The sequence below is a fragment of the Alnus glutinosa genome, chromosome 4, assembly GCF_958979055.1.
Source record: "Alnus glutinosa chromosome 4, dhAlnGlut1.1, whole genome shotgun sequence".
Lineage (NCBI taxonomy): Eukaryota > Viridiplantae > Streptophyta > Magnoliopsida > Fagales > Betulaceae > Alnus > Alnus glutinosa.
In genome coordinates, this window is record NC_084889.1 from 5782280 (window position 1) to 5799957 (window position 17678).

General features: G+C 39.2%; 1 protein-coding gene across 2 annotated transcripts in view; it reads right to left on the minus strand.

Annotated features, from left to right (window-relative positions):
* Nucleotides 1-1036: 1036 nt before the first annotated feature.
* LOC133866008 (serine/threonine-protein kinase STY8-like) overlaps nt 1037-17678 on the minus strand; it is a 31545-nt gene continuing 14903 nt past the window's right edge. Inside the window, exons 10-17 of one of the 2 annotated variants that reach the window (XM_062302557.1) lie at nt 15490-15563; nt 14090-14265; nt 12505-12600; nt 2224-2304; nt 2046-2096; nt 1442-1612; nt 1279-1356; nt 1037-1184 (exon numbers count right to left, since the gene is read on the minus strand). In XM_062302557.1, the coding sequence (XP_062158541.1) occupies nt 1327-1356; nt 1442-1612; nt 2046-2096; nt 2224-2304; nt 12505-12600; nt 14090-14265; nt 15490-15563 (679 nt within the window). In that variant the 3' untranslated portion in view covers nt 1037-1184; nt 1279-1326. Of the gene's footprint in view, nt 1357-1441; nt 1613-2045; nt 2097-2223; nt 2305-12504; nt 12601-14089; nt 14266-15489; nt 15564-17678 lie in introns of both variants that reach the window. The other variant, XM_062302556.1, reaches the window with a different exon arrangement.

Sequence of the window (17678 nt, forward strand, 5' to 3'; positions counted from 1 at the left end):
AGGTGATTTTCCGGTGAAAATCGTGGCATTCCAGTGGGTTTCCAATGAGTGTTTTCCGGTGAGTTGAGAGATGACTTTTGGTGAATTTTTCTGTGATTAAACAGAAAATTCTTAATGTAATTTCTTGTGTTTTTTATTTGGATTATTATTGATTAATTTGGGCTATTATTGATTAATGGGTTTTAATGAACCATGTGTATTTTTGGTGTTGATCTCCCTGCTCCGGCCGATTGTATTTCTTGTGTGTTTGCTGTGATATTTCCAGTTGTCTCCTTTGTGATTTTCGGTTGTCTCCCCTGTGATATTTTTAGTGTTGAACTTCTGCTCATCAACGACCTTCCCCGCGAAAATGGAATAAACAAATGCAAAATAACAACAGACGATTGACTTTGCCCTCTTCTCATTAGACGAGGGTTTCTGACAATCATCAATTTTACTGTAGAGGCGACGAGCTCGTTGGAGACGAGATTTTGAGCAAAATCGTCTAATTTTGGTGATTTCGTCTATTTGACGACTTCACTACGAATGCTCTTACATACTAGTTTGTAAAAAATTTCTACTAGCCTATATGTCATCCAAAGTTAAACATCTCACCTGTGCTCAAGTAAGACAACTGCTAAACCAACACTAATTCACCCAAAAATAAAAACTTTTAAAAAAAAATAATAATAATAAAAAGAAGAAAGAGAAGAAAGGTAGGGGCATGTCTTGATGACGTATAGCTCAGTTCTCAACGTTTGGAGACGAGTGACTACTAACAAGGCCTCGGTCTCTGTTTGTCACAGAAATTGAGGAACAGCAATGGCTACTGCATGGGTAAGGAGTGGCCGACTGGTTGTGGAAGAATATGCAACTGAATCCGATTACCCATACTTCACTAATAATCACTGATCAACAAATGGAAAAAAAAGACCTAATGCGGGCAAGAGAAACAAGTTTACCAACCACATGCGGTGGCCAAACCCCAAAATGGCAATAATCGAAGACCTGGAGAGCTATTACAAAAAGCATGCAGCCATGCATTGGTTCTAGTGTATTCATTCCTCAAAAAGTGCGATCATTGCTCAAAACAATTTTCACAGTGAAATTTATCATGATGTTGCTTTAAGTCCGTGGAAGAGTATACATTAACTACACACATATCATGATACTCTTCTCCCTCTCACCTTGTATTGGACAGCCTTCTGAAATTTTTCTTCGCTCAGATGTACAAAATAACCTCACATCTAATTGAAGAACAAAAAAAAAAAAACAAAAAAAAAAAGGAAAAATCCTCACCCGAATGCCTGAAAATGAGCCGCTTTGAATATTGCGTGTTGAGAATGTTCAAGAGCTGCTCGTTACTTCTGAAGTTCTCTGAAATTTACATACTGGGATTAAATGTAGAACAAGACCAATTTATAGTGGAAAAAAAGAATGGAAAGGAGAATGAGAGTTATACCTCAAGGTGATTGTGGGTGGGTGTTTGCGCCTGAACATCTTCAACGAGATTTTCAAGTTCAGCTGTTATCTCGGAGAAGGAAGGCCGTTTCTCTGGAACTGCTTCCCAACATCTCTGCATTAGTTCTAACAGCTTGGGGTGTGCATTTTGGGGAATATCTGGACGCAGTCCCTAGAATGTAGAATACATAACTGTTAGGTACAGATATCAGAAGCTTTTCTTTTGTCTTGAGTCAACATTTGCGAATCATATATTACAGACTCTTAAGAGGCGTGATAAAATGCTAATGGAGTTGAAACCGTATATACATGGGGAGGGAGGTGCACACTGAAATTTAATAGTGTCATTTCAGAAGCAATTTCTCTCATTTAGAAGTTGAAACATTTAGCAATGAACACTGGATAACCATGTCAATTCATTAAATTTATATTGGACGAACCGTTAAATCATTATGCAAGTACAACATATCACTATTAAATGGCCTGCAGGGAGGGGGTGTTGAAATAGTTTAGGTTGCCAAGAAAGATCGAGATTAGTTGTTTGATACAGAGATGCCAAAATTTTTAATAGTAAAATCATGGCCCAGCGATACAGATGTTCAAACCTGTCTCACACCCAGTGCAGCTTGTAACGGAGTCATGGTATCATATGGAACCTGCCATACAAAAAACCTTACATAAATGGAAGTTATATTGACTTGTACGACCTTGAAATCTCTCAAAGGATTGTTTTAGAAAGAAAGGAAAATTTAAATTGAGGCTTGTTGTCACTGCAGGACATGCCTTGGCTGTCACGAGCTCCCACAGTACTATAGCAAAACTGAATACATCTGCTTTCTGATTATATGGTTGATGATTTATAACCTTGTGAAAATACAAGATGTAAACAGTGAGCAAATACAGCAAATGGCATATATGGGCATAAAACTGTAAGAACGTTAAAATATGAATATAAAATCAGAGATATTAAAGTTCATTTTGTTCTGATAAACATGAAATCAAGCAAAAGAAGTATATATCTGCCGCTGGGTAAGGTATGCATCAGCTTGATGCAGTGCCAAAGTGGCAACCGTGTCATCATCGTGGATAAATTAGCCAAGTTATAACATTAAGAGGGTAAGGAAGCATACAAGAGATGCACTTAACCCATAAAAGAAAAAAATTAAGTAAAACATGCAAAACTAGAAATATTAAAGTCAAAGGCAGCTGCCAAGTGGTAAGTGTCTGGAAGAAAAAAGCCTTTAATTCCACTACTGTCCGCTCACGGTCTTCAAAGCTCCAATAATTTCTTTTCCTCCAAGACACCACATTAAGCAGGATGGAACCATCTTTCACAGTGCGGCATTCTGAATACTACCCAATTGCCCTCCTCTAGCAAGCGAAAAGGTCTACTACTCTTCTAGACATAACCCAAGCTAAAAATACACGACGGAAAATAGTATTCAATAGAGCACTAGCAATCTTATAATGGAGTAAAAGGTGATCCACTGACTCCCCACTCTTCTTGGACATATAGCACCAATCAATCACTATGACATGTGAGGATCTTCCCTAAAGTAGCCGACCAAGCAAAGAATGTCACTCTCATGAGAACCTTATTCCGCCAAATACTCTTCTGAAGGAAATGAGTACTTTCATGGGGAACAAGGACATTGTAGAAAGATCTAATATCAAACAACCCTTTCTTGGAAGGAATGCAACTACACTTTTCTTCACCTTCCAGTCTCACTCTGAAAGAGTACAACAAATTCAAAAACAAGGTGAAAAAATCCAACTCCCAATCATGACCTACTCTGATAAAGTTTACATTCCACAGCTGAGTCTCACTAGAAAACTCCCAAGTGATTTGCCACAAAAGCATCCTTAAAATGGGCAAAAATGACCAAGTTTGAAAAAGCTACCTTGAGGGCCGCACCACACGTCATGCGAAAATCTAATTTTGTAACCATCACCTACCTCAAATCTCATATGACTAGAAAACTTTTTATTTTTTATTTTTTTTATGAGTAAGAATTCATTAAAAAGCGCAGAGGGAAGCAACCCTAGTACACAGGAAGTATACAAAACTGCCCCTAAACAGAGGAAATGAAAGAACAAGAAAGTAAAAAGTTTGTGAACAACAAACTACCCGAGCTATGCGCCGACACCCAAAGATATAACAAATTAAGCACCTTTTCTACAAATAGCCCCAACCGAAACCTCCACATCCTCAAAAAAGCCTAGAATTTCTCTCACGCCACAAGCCCCACAAAACACATAAAGGAACCTGCTTCCAAATACGAAAAACAGGACTACGACCCAGCAAAGTGCCCCAACCACTCAATAAATCCACAACACTACTAGGCATAACCCACTCCACCCCAAACAAGCTATAAAAAAAAACTCCAAACAACCCGTGCCACATCACAATGAAGAAAAAGGTAATCAACGGACTCCCCATGCTTTTTACACATAACACACCACTCAACCATCACAATACCACACCTACGTAAATTGTCATGAGTTAAAATCTTTCCTAAAGCCGTTGTCCAAACAAAGAACGCCACCCGCTTCAGAGCTTTAACACGCCATATACCCTTCCAAGGAAAAAAGGCTGCTTCAGAGCTTTAACACGCCATATACCCTTCCAAGGAAAAGAGGCCGCCTCGTGACAAACTAAAGCTTTGTAGAAAATCTTTGCTTCAAAATTCCTCCTCTTGGAAGTATTCCACACCATCCTATCAACCTCTCCATGCCGAACCCGAGTAGAGTATAACTGATCAAAGAAGGACATCACCATTTCCACCTCCCAATCCTGAGCATAACGCGTAAAGAGAACATTCCAATGAACCACGCCTCCAACCACAGACAAATTATCCACCACCCAAGCATCAGGAGAACGTACAATAGAGTACAAAGCTCGAAAACAGAGCTTCAGAGGCTTGTCCCCACACCAAAGATCATGCCAAAAGCAAATATGAGACCCATCACCAACCTCAAAACGCAAAAACTTGGCAACACTATCCCACCCCCTTCGAATTAACTTCCAAACATTGACACCGTAAGGCCCCGTAACCGGTAAAGAACACCAACCTTCTCTCACTCCCGTACTTCACCTCAATCACCGATCTCCACAAAGCATCAAGCTCCTGAGAGAACCTCCAAATCCACTTCCCCAATAAGGCTTGATTAAAATTAATAACATTACGAACACCTAGACCACCAGCCTTAATTGGAGTACAGACTCGATGCCAATTGACTAAATGAAATTTAGTCTCATCACCCAAACCACTCCACAGAAACTCTCTTTGAAGCCGCTCCAGTTTCTTACCTACACTCACAGGAATAGGAAACAGATATAAATAATAAGTAGGCATGCTAGAAAGAGTACTGTGAATCAAAGTTACCCTACCACCCTTGGACAAATATAGTTTCTTCCAACTAGCCAACCTTCGTTCCACCTTCTCAATAACTCCATTCCAAATAGAAATAGATTTGAACGACGCCCCCAACGGCATACCCAAATAAGTCATCGGCAGAGACCCAATTCTACAACCCAGAATATGAGCCAAAGACTCTACATTTTCCACCTCGCCAATAGGGACCAATTCGGATTTGCCTAAATTGATCCTCAACCCTGACACCGCTTCGAAACATAAGAAGGTACACCTCAAATTTCGAACATGCTCAGCTTGAGCTCCACAAAAAATTAAGGTATCATCCGCAAACAGTGAATGATTCACCACTAAAGCTTCATTACCCATGAAGCCCACTGAGAAGCCTGAAAGCAAGCCTTGGAGCATAGACGCATTCAACATCCTGCTAAGCGCTTCCATTACCACCACAAACAGCAGAGGAGAAAGAGGATCACCTTGCCTAATCCCCCGCGAGCTCTGAAAGAAACCAGAAGGGACGCCATTTACCAAAATGGAAAATTTTAATGTAGAAACGCAAAATTTAATCCATTTCCTCCACCTCTCCCCAAACCCACACCTGTGAAGCATGTAAAGGAGGAAATCCCAATTCACGTGATCATAAGCTTTCTCCAAATCTAGTTTGCACAATAATCCGGCCTCCCCTGACAGCCTCTGGCTATCTAGACATTCATTGGCTATAAGAATCGAATCCAAAATTTGCCTACCACCAACAAAAGCATTCTGATAGTTCGAAATAATTTTCTCCAACACTAATTTGAGTCTATTAGCAAGGACCTTAGAAATAATTTTATAGACCCCTCCCACCAAACTGATAGGCCTAAAGTCCTTAACCTCCAAAGCATCAGCCTTCTTAGGAATAAGGGAAACAAAAGTTGCATTCAAACTCCTCTCAAACTGGCAACTATTATGAAATTCTGAAAATAACGCCATAATATCTTTTTTGAGAACCCCCCAACATTTCTGAAAGAAAGCCATAGAAAAACCATCTGGACCCGGTGCCTTATCCCCGTTCATCTCCCGCACCACTTCCCACACCTCCTGCTCCTCAAAACCTCGTTCTAACCAAAGACACTCATCCTCATCAATGGAGGAGGAAGAAATACCATCCACCCTTGGCCGCCACGAACTCTGCTCGGTGTACAGAGAGTCATAATAATTTACAATATGATCCTTAATTACCACCGGATCAGAAGACAAAGCCCCATTGATCCTCAAAACTCCCACATGATTGTACCTCCAATGCGAATTGGCCACCCTATGAAAGAATTTAGTGTTATTATCCCCTTCCTTCAACCACAGAGCCCAAGATTTTTGCCTCCAATTAACCTCCTCAAACAGGAGAGTTTTTTCCAGCTCCCTGATCATGTCTGACTTCTGAACCCGCTCCTCCTCCACTAACCCCCAAGCTTCTTCAAAACACCCTAGCTCTTTAATACCTTCTAATAATTCCTTCTTCTTCTTCCCTACATCACCAAAGACCTCCGCATTCCAAATCTTCAAGTCCACTTTTAAAGCTTTCAACTTGCGAGCCAGCACAAAACTCGGCAGACCTTGAAAATCATAAGACTCCCACCAACGTTGCACTTGTTCTACAAAGCCAACAGATTTGAGCCACATGTTTCCAAATTTGAAGTATTTTTTCCCCTTTATGCGATCCACAATCCAACATCAAAGGAAAATGGTCTGATAAAAGTCTAGGCAAATGACTTTGTGACACATCAGGGTAATGTTCTTCCCACTTCGGCGATAACAAAAACCTATCAATTTTAGACCATACCTGATTATTGGACCAAGTGAACTGTCCTCCTTGGAGAGGAATATTCGCCAAACTCTGCCCATGTATGAACTCCGAGAAATCTTCCATAGCAGCAGCAAAACCACCAACCCCCGATCGCTCACTCGGAAACCGCACCACATTGAAATCACCCCCAAAGCACCACGGTCTATCCCACCAACTCATCAAGCTAGCCATCTCATTCCACAATACCCTCCTCTCCCCATCATCATTAGGCCCATACACACCCTCAAAAGCCCATAAGAAATTATTTTCAACGTTACGCAAAGAAACAACTAAAGTATACCGTCCCATGCATTCATCCACCTTCTCCACAACCCTCTTATCCCACATAATCAAAATCCCACCTGATGCCCCACTAGCCCCCATAAAACACCAATCCACATGATGGCAACTCCATAAACTTCGAACCACCTCACTAGTAATGACTTCCATTTTTGTTTCCATCAAACACACCAAATCAACCTTCCATTCTCTAATGAGCCCTTTAATAAGCAATCTTTTATCCAGCTCATTAATCCCCCTTACATTCCAAGAAAGAAGTTTAAGCTTCATTAACACAAGACACACCCTTGCCCTTTCCTCTCCTTCTATAAGATTACTCTCCCTTCTTTTCATAGTTAATGGAACAATCCAGCCGCTTAATCCCCCTCTGGCCTTTTACTCCTGATACAGAGGTAACCAAAGCCAAAGAATCAACCAAGGATTGGTACCGCTTGGCTTCAATTTGTTCAAACAAAGCCAACAATTTATCTTCAAATTGGTCACAAGACACTCCTACTAGTTTGTAGTAACCCTTCACCCTCTCCATCACCCATCTAGGAGACACATTCGAAGCAGAATCCTTGTCCAACTCCATTGCCAAAGGCAAAACCGATAATGGGCCCAAACCCTCCACCTCATCCCCTACACCACCCTCCACATTTACAGACCTGAAATCAGAATGGAAACAGAAAGAGGACAACTCCTTTGAGCCCTCCTGCTCTCTTGGAATGCCCACAGAAGAAACACCCTCCCCCTCAGAGATCGAAACAGAAACCAGCCCATTCCTAGACCTCAAACCGAGAGGGCCAGAAACCAAAGAAGGAGAGGGAGAAAAATCCGAAACAACCAAAGTGTCCGATGGGTCTGAAATAGCCCCCACCACCAGCGCATCTTCTGCCTTCATCGGAGAGTCGACCACAGCAAGATTGGCCTCCGGACCCTCCAGACCAAGAACGGAAGACACAGCCCCAGAAAAAGGTTTCGGTTGATAGACCAATCTAACCAAATCGTGGACAGCAATAGAAGAAGACGACCCACCGAAACCCTCTGGAGTCACCGGAGAAGTACCCATCCTCACCGACGGACCCGCTCCATCCTCGCTAGCCGCTGCGACAGAATCAGGCCGAGGGCCTTGCACGGGACTGGAAAACTGATTCTCTGGAACAGAGAGACCGGCAATTAACATGGGACACGACCCACCTAGAGGCTCAGAGACTGCCGGAGGATTCTCAGACCCGCCGCAGTCCAACGTCAACAAAAGACCCACCTCAGGACGCCCTACCGATTCCGCTAACGGGTCAAAAGAGCTGGGTTTCGGGGCTTTCGGAACCCAACGCAGTCTTCTCTTCCTATTCTTAATTTTTTTCTTCCGCCCAACACACTTGGACTTAGACCCAGGCCCAAACGAGAAAAGCCCTTCGCAAACCCTGCTAAGAGCTTGATCCACATCAGCCTTCAGCTTCTCCAGTTGGCTTTTCCACAACAAAAGAGAGGGAAACGTGTGCTCTTCTCCTGTCAGCTGATAAACTACAGAATCACCACAGAAGCTACCACCCTTGCCTCGAGCAACAGACTTCAAAGGCAACAGACTGACACCCATCCCATCCTTCACGTTCTCTGCGCCACAACGGTCACAAAAATCCTTCTCCAATGGCTTCTCTGTTCGGGACTGCTCCTTCTCCTCAACCGAGTGATCACGGCGCTTCTCACCTACCGGAGCCACTGGATGAGGCAGCTTCTTCTCCACCCCCGGACAATTGGCACCTCTACGCAGTACTTCCACGAAGGAAGAAACTCCATTTTTGCCGGGAGAACCAACCGGGATAAAGGGGACAGAAACTTCATTGACATCCACACCTGCTCCACGAATCCTCTCTGGAACTGAAGCTAAACGAACCATGCCATGCCCATCCGGAATATTGAGAAAATCTTTGACCTTACCCAGCTCAAGAACAAATTTGCTCCAACCCCGCCCCTCATATCCTTCAGGGATGCAAATAAACCCTCTCCGACCCCCCACAACGTAAACGGCCACTTCGAGGAATCTACCAGCTACATTACCACCTCGTCTAACAATGAGAACTTTGACCCCTCCCTGAAAGACCTAACAAAATCCTTATCCCCCGGAAACCACAACAGACTCTCCATCGTCGAAACTAGCCACCTAAACTTTGAGCACCAAGCAAAACTAGTCCTGAAAAGTTCCTCCTTTCTTCCACTCTCACCACCGATGCTCCTTCTACCACCGTAAACACAACCGACTTCGCCTCCACCCAGCACCACCTTTCCATTGAACTTATGACTCAGCTCATTGGAAGCGCTCCGTGCGAAAAAGAGAATAACAGGTTTCAAAGCTGGTAGCTTTCGCTCCAACCCCTCTTGATATTTTTTCATAATCTCACCTCATACGACCCATGAACCTCATTTGAACACCACTCGTCCCACTAGCTATCATATTTAGAATCCACTACCACCCTCCACAAGGTCTCTTCCTCATGAACATAGCGCCATAGCCACTTCCCCAATAGAGCTCAATTGAACAAAAGTAAATTTCAGACCCCTAACCCTTCTTCAGAGATCGAAGAACAAACCTTAGCCCAGCTAACCAAGTAGAATTTGAATTCTTCACCGAACCCTTCCCATAAAAAATTCCATTGTAAATTTTCTATGAATGGCAACACCAACAGGGAGAGGAAAAAGAGACATGAAATAAGTAGACAAATTGAATAATGTGCTCTTAATCAAAGTTATACCCCAACCCCTGGACAATTACATCCTCTTTTAGCTAGCCAAATGACACTCAATCTTCTCAATAATGTCATCCTAGATAGACATGGCCTTAAAAGAAGCTCCCACAACAGAAGGCCAAAATACTTCATATGCAAAGAAAAAACCCTGCAGCCTAGGATACTAGCCAGCCAGACCATCAACGTTTATTGACATTATCAATAGGGACCAATTAAGATTTTGTCAGGTTTTTAAACCATATACAGCTTCAAAGCATTAGAACAAGCCACACAAGTACCGAAGATGATCTGAATTTGCCCCACAGAATATCAAAGTGTTATCCACAAGCAAAGGTGGGAGATATGCACACTAAGATTCCTAGACCCTACAAAAGAACCAGATGGAAATCCCCCATTCAATGTAGCCGAGATATTTTTTCTTAAAGTCTCCATAATGATGACAAACAAAAAAGGAGACAAAAGGATCTCCCTATCTTAGACCATAAGAGCTATTAAAAAATCTCGTAGAAGTGCCATTCACCAAAATAGAAAAGCGCACCAAAGAAATACAATGCGTTATCCAGCTATACCATTTCTCCCTAAAGCCGCACATCCTTAGCAAATATAATTGGAAGTCCCAATTGACATGATCATAAGTCTTTTCAATATCCAATTTGCAAAGCACACCTGACTCCTCAGATCTAATCTAACTATCCAGGCATTACTAAATCTAAGGATCTGCCTACCCCTGATGAATGCATTCTAGGGCTTGCATAATTATAATTAGAGAAAACTTCACTTAACCCCTCTGAACTTCTATCACTTTTGCAATCTGCCCCCAAAGTTAAAAAAACTCTCAATTTATTGTATCAAACTTTCAAATTTTTGCAGTCTCACCCGTCCCATTAGGGTTCGGGATTAAATCAGACGACCAAAGTGTAAAATACTTTTATACCCCTGAATAATTTATAAAATTAAAAATTACCTTAAAATTACAATTATTTTTTTAATAAAAAATGAGGTCATTTTGGGAATTTCACACCCTTCCATTATGGTATTTTGAGATTGCAAATTTTTTAATGTTTGATACACTAAATTAAGAGTTTTTGAACTTTATGAGGGAGATTGCAAAAGTGATGGAAGTTCATGGGAGTTACATGAAGTTTCCCCTTCTAATTATTTTTCCTAGTAATAAAATTTTGGAAGAACATCACTCCCTCTTCCTTGTCCTTCTTTCGGTCTTAGATTGTTGTTATACATTCTTGCTTCCTCCCTCTTATCAAACCACATGACAGCTATGCCACCCAAGCAGTAGCAACTACAAGATAATGAGAACTGCAATACTGGCATGTCTGTATTCTTGCAAGTGGCATGCCAGAATCCCAAGTGAAGGGAATCCAACATCCTTCTCTTGAAGGCATAATTTATTGCAATTAATAAAATATAAACTTTGTCAACTCAATATATAATATAATTCTAGGGTTTAATGCTTAAAACTGGAATTGAATGGAGCTGGGCAGTTGGAAAAGGTCAACAGGGTCTCTATAAGATGACTAAGAGTAAAAACCTAATACGAAATTCTCCACAAAACAAGCACTAAGAAAAAACAAGTACATAAGTCTTTAAAGAACAAGCAGAAGAAAGATATTCTCCACAAAAGGGTAAAACAATCAATTAAGAGTTGAAGATTGGAGCCATCATTAGGATCTGAAACTCTAGGATCAGTGGTGGAGCCAAGATTTTTCTCTTGAGGGGGCTAGACTAATAAAACAATACTATTAGAAATGAAGTTCCAGATCCCCAAAATGCTAGAAAGCACCATATTTGAAATTGAGAATTCTAATGGTCCAACCAGAACTTTCAATTTTTCAGTATGATATACATAAAAATTCAAAGATCATTGTAAAAGAGAGAAAATAAAAAATAAAAAAAATCAACATTATTCATGTAAAAAATAAAAAAATAAAAAACTGTGTCTACTGGTCAAAGAACTTCTTGTTCCCTAGCAGACTGAATTAGAATTTAACATTATTAGACAAAATAAATAGAAGCATTAGTTTGATTGCTCATAAAAGATTATCTCATGGTATTTTTCAAAAACTAGTCAGAAATAAATTCTAACTTTCAGTCTAATATTATTAGACTAGTTTTTCTGCCGCTTTGTGTTATCTTCCATAATTATAAGAGAATGCGCCTTTTTTTTTTTAATTATTATTATTATTATTTCAAGTTTTTCCAAATGATTCTTTCAATTTCATCAAATAAATTATGCATGCAATTATGGGGGTTAAGTGTGGGGGGGGGGGGGGGGGGGGGGTGTCAGGGCTTAACAGAGTGACCTAAATCCAATTTCAAAATAATACTATAAGTCTATAATAGAATAAAATAACACTATAATAGAAGAAGAAGAAGAAGAAGAAGAAGAAGAAAAGTTTTATGTCGCCATTCTATTTCTGTATATTGTATTTTGGGAATTTTTAGGGGGCAAGCCCAGTTTTTATTTTTATTTTTTGAATTTTGTAGACAAATTGTGGGGCCATGGCCTTGCCAGCCCCACTCCACCACAATCTAGGTGTAACACACTGATCCCATATTGAGAAGAGATGAATAGCTCACATAGAGTGAGTGGTTTATAAAGATACTCATAGGTGCTAAGTCTCACATTGCCTAGTTACTAGGTGAAACTGGACTTTATAAGAGATTCTAGGAAAGTTTCAAATTGACTAGTCCTTTTGCGGTGATAGTGCAGATCTGGCTAGCGCTTTTCCCTAAGTCGTTACACTAGGACATACACATAAACACAAAATTTTAACAATTGAAAGCTCAAAAACCAAAAGGAAATATCAAACTTAATAACACAGACCTCAGGTGCCATCCATCTGTATGTTCCAGTCTCTGCGGTCATTACTCCCCCTTGATTTTGGAATCGGGCAACACCAAAATCTGCCACCTTAACAGCCTTGAGACCAAAAAACATAGATTTCATTGTAAAAAATATGGAAAACCTTGCCTTTCTTTAACTGAATGGAGTAGAGATTAAAGCAGGGAGAATAATTAATTACAATTAGAAGTCTAACCATCCACAGTTTAATACTTATTGGTAACAAGTCATTATCCAGAGACAACGATAAACATGAGGATGGATATGGCAAACCAAGATTCACTTAATTCATCAAAAGAGACGAGACTTCCTATGCAAATCACATCTAGAATCAATCAAAATTCTAATGACCAAAACTACAAAATCATGGACCAGAACAATAACTTCATAAAAGTAAATTCCATTAAACTTAAATCCTACTAATCACTATAAGACTGTATGCATAACTTTTGAAACCCAAAAGTTAGCTGAATATGAGCAACTCGTGCCAAAAAGATTGAAAAAAAAAAAAAACAGAAAATAATCATTCCTCACATCAACATCTAGATTTAATCACAGAAAATGGTACTAAATTTCTTGAAACTGGAACTGCACCATTGGGCTAGATGGATAAAAATCAACATCGAGTTGCCACACAGTTTCTGAAAATTTCTCTAGGACTGTCTACAATTGTCCTTAACCACTTAAATTAGAATGAGGATAACTATTTTGGTTCTTGAAGGTTGTTTGCACATTGGAATTTTTTAAAACCTATGCAGCAAATTCAAATTTAATATCTCAGGACAAGAAGTCCAACCCAATCAAACCAGTAGCCAAGGTTTTCTGGTTGATGATTATGCATGCAAATCTAAACAACCACAAATTTAGACAATTGCTGCAAAATTTGAAACCATAATAATAGAATCATATTGCAAATAATGCACATAATATTGGAGTAAAAAAAATCCACCGACATTCTGGGTAGCAGTGCTATTTATTTCTTTAAGACACTCAAGACTGATCACTCTTTCAGCTACTTTGATAATCCAATCATTGTTATGGCAGATTTCCACCGAACCAGGTCACTACTCCAAACCTAAAATGCTTTTAGTAAATTGAATCATATCTTCAATGAATCTGAAGCCACATTCAGATGTCAACAAATAAATTTTAACTACTAGGACCTCAGTTCTTAGTAGAAGACTGCATATGCTATCTATCCAACTAGAGAAGGATCACTAGAAGAATGTCAACAATGGATTGATACAAATTCCTTTTCTCAATTGTAACAATATAAGACTTGGTAATTTAAAAATGAAAACATTTTTTTTGTATTCAAATCCAATATGAAAAAATTGAGAAACGATGACTAGTTAGCTGCTTCAGTCATCTCAGGCCTACAACTAAAATGTTCTTTTGCCACCTCATACACTTTGTCAAGTGAAATACATGGATCATCACGTAATATAGCATCTAATTATATTTATCCTTTCGTCAAAAGGGATAACTAAATCATTGTGCATTTCATTTACTTTGACGCTGCTTTAGCTGTCAGCCAATAGAATCAATAATATTCATAAATTCTTACATTATGATTGTCCATTAGCAAATTTGCCGTCTTCAGGTCCCTATGAATTATGTCGCTTAGATGCAAATACTCCATTCCCTTGCTGACATCAATTGCGAACTTTAGCAGCTGAGGGAGTTCCAAGACGTTATGATTCTTATGCAAGTAATCATACAAACTTCCTCCAGGCATATACTCTGCAAACAAGATAAAAATCCATAAAATTGTATTGCAATTACTAAGAAGGAAAAATCACAGAAGACGAACAAAAAAATAAGCAACCAAATTTTTATTAAACAAATCCCTATAGTGAAAGCCAAGAGCCCAAATTTTTATTTAACAAATCCCTATAGTGAAAGCCAAGAGCCAAATCCCAAAGGTGGAGAACATGAAAGTAGAAACTAATTCCAAAAACAAGTCAAAATACATGCAAAAGAAGTGTGGTTACAAATTTCGTCGTACGTGACAAAAAGAACAGAGAGAATTGCTTCAAGTAATTGAAGGAGGAGATCTCAAGAAGTCCTGATTAAATTAAGGGCCAAATAACAAATTTCTCATAAATTCAACTTCATAATGCACCAATCTTATAACAGCTAGAAGATTTCAATGAATCATATCACACCCCCCCCCCCCCCCCCCCCCCCCCCCCCCCCCCCAAAACACCCCCACAGAGAATAAAAATCCAAACTAAAGAAAAGTGGAATTATATTTTGACCCTCCAGTTTAGCATTTACATTGTGAATTTGGGTGCCCACAGGTGCACCAATCTTTGTTGTCTTGTTACTGAATTGGCTGCTTTGCACCACAGATAGAAACAAAAGAGATGCTATCAAATGATAGCTTCGGATGAGTAGACATTATTATGACACAAAGGCTCAGACTCCATAACACCACAATTAAAATAAAGCAAGAGGTATGCAATCTAGACCATTGACTGAGTGATAATAGTGAAAAACCCCTAATGTTGCCAGCCACCAGAGAGACACAACACCCAAACAAATTTAGACAAGTTAGGATTAATTTTCTCAAGTTACACCACGAAAGCAGGAATTTCTTCCACATGGATCCTTCTGCATCAATACATTATACATCTGTTAGGATTAGTTGCGCCCAAAAAAACTTCTTTGAAAAAAGAGAGGAGAGGGGGGGGGGGGGGGGGGGGGGGGGGGGGGATAATTTCTTGGGTGAATTATGCTGATGGAAATAATGATACGGAACTTGGAAAAGTTTATCATATCTTTTCAACTCACTTCCAAGGAAAACTACTTTTCACATTTTAAATTTATTCGTTCTCCCTTACTTGCAGTGTTAGCCATAAATCTGCTAGGGAAGTCATAAGAAACCATCAAAGAAGCCAAAGAACTAAGCAATACTAGTCTAACCCAAAGAAAAATATCTGAGTTTCCAGTAAGAGATCCTACCTGTTACTATGCACATTTCTGAAGGCTTGGTACAAGCACCAATAAAACGAACAACATTTTTGTGCCGGACCTCCCTGCATTCAGATAAACAAAAGCCAAAAAGAAAAAAATGGAAGTAAATAAAAACTGGCTAACAAATATATGATAATGGTGAGCAGTAATCTTGACAATAATCCTAAAGCAAACCCATAGCTATAAGAATGCTGAGAATACTAGAAACAAAATAACTCAAAATTACTACAAGGTGGAAACAACGAGAAGATGAGGAACAACACATGGAACAACAAACATACTGGGCTTCAGAATTAATAACTGCTGAAAAAAACTAACTGGCTTTCATTATTACTGAGTTGCTAGAAGGTTTGATGAATGCCATAACTCTATTAGGCTGATTGCATGATTTTATTTTGTTACTAAACTATAACCAGGAGATGTTTCTACCGTTAAAAATGAGAAATTAAAGGAGATCTTCCATCTTCATATCATACCTCTATTTCCAAATTTCCTTTCATGTCTATTTCTCAAAATTTATAAGAGGCAGTTAGTGATTCAAAGTGGAGGGAAGCAATACAAAAAGAGCTGAGAGCCCTTCACAAAAATAATACATGAGATCTTGTTGAATTGTCTGATGGGAAAAGTCAGTTGGATGCAAATGGGTGTTTACTGTAAAGCATAAGAAGATGGTTCTGTGAAAAGATACAAGGGCAGATTGGTTGCAAAAGGCTTTACACAAACCTATAGGATAGTCTGTGAGAAGACGTTCGCTCCGGTAGCAAAGATGAACTCTATTTGAGTCTTACTCTCGTAAGTAGCAAATTTTAAATTGACCACTTCACCAATTTGATATAGAGAACACATTTCTTTATATGTGTTCTCCTTTTTCTCAATGAAGTGTTTTTCTTGTATACTTTCCACGTACAGGGTGCGCCCCTTTGCGCTTCTTTATGAGATTAGATTGCTTATTAAAAAGAAAAAAAGAATGAATTTCTTTATGGAGACCAAGAAGAATAAGTATGCATGGAAGTCCCTCCTAGTTTTGAATTTCCCTCAATTAATGGTGAAGTATGCAAGCTAAAGAAAGCAGTATATAAACTGAAACAATCCCCTAAGTACGGTTTGAGAGGTTTTTCCGAACTATGTAGAGATGTGGTTATAAGCAGTCTGGTTGATCATACACTTTTTCATCAAGCATTCTTCACAAGGAAAGGTAACTGCTCTTATTGTTTATGTAGTTGATATCATATTGACGGGAAATAATGATGAAGAAATGAGAAGGCTAAAGAATTATCTTGCAAGTGAGTTTGAGATAAAAAAAAAATTGAGCGGTTTAAAGTATTTTTTAAGCATTGAGGTAGAAAATTTGAGACATGGTATATTTATTTCTCAGTGAAAGTATGTTCTAGATCTTCACAAGGAAACATGGATGCTCGGGTGTGAAGCTGTTATAATGTAGTAGAGCATAATGAGTTGAGAGAAAGTCAAAAGAATCTTCTGGTGGAAAAAGGCAAATTTCAACGATTGGTTGGCAAATTAATTTATTCTCTCATACCCCTATTAGGCATTGTTTATACAATTGGTGTAGTTAGTCAATTAATACATTCACCACACAAGTCTCATATGGAGCTAGTCTACCTGATTTTTCACTACTTAAAATCCGTACCTAGTAAAAGTTTGTTGTTTTCTCTACATTATCGCTTGAAAATAGAAGCATATACAGATGCAGATTGGGCTGAATCGGTTATGGATTAACAGTCTACTTCAGGATATGACAAATTCATGGGAGGTAATTTGGTTACTTGGCGTAACAAAAAAAATCGGTGGTTGCTAGATTGAGTGTGGAAGCAGAATTCTAAGCCAAGGCCCAAGGAGTATGTGAAATATTATGGTTGAAGATCTTGTTGAAAGAACTTGGGCATGATTCTAAAGATTCTATGAGATTTTATTGTGACAATAAAGCAGCAATTAATATTGCTAACAATCCAGTCCAACATGACTGAACCAAGCATGTTGAGATTAATAGACATTTTATTAAGGAGAAATTGTGTGCGGGCTTAATCTATATACCATATGTAAAGACAAGAGAACAACCTGCAGATATTTTGACAAAAGGAATTTCTAGTAGCGCCTTTCACACAATCTTAAGCAAGCTGGGATGCAGGATATCTTTTCCTTAGCTTGAGGAGGAGAGT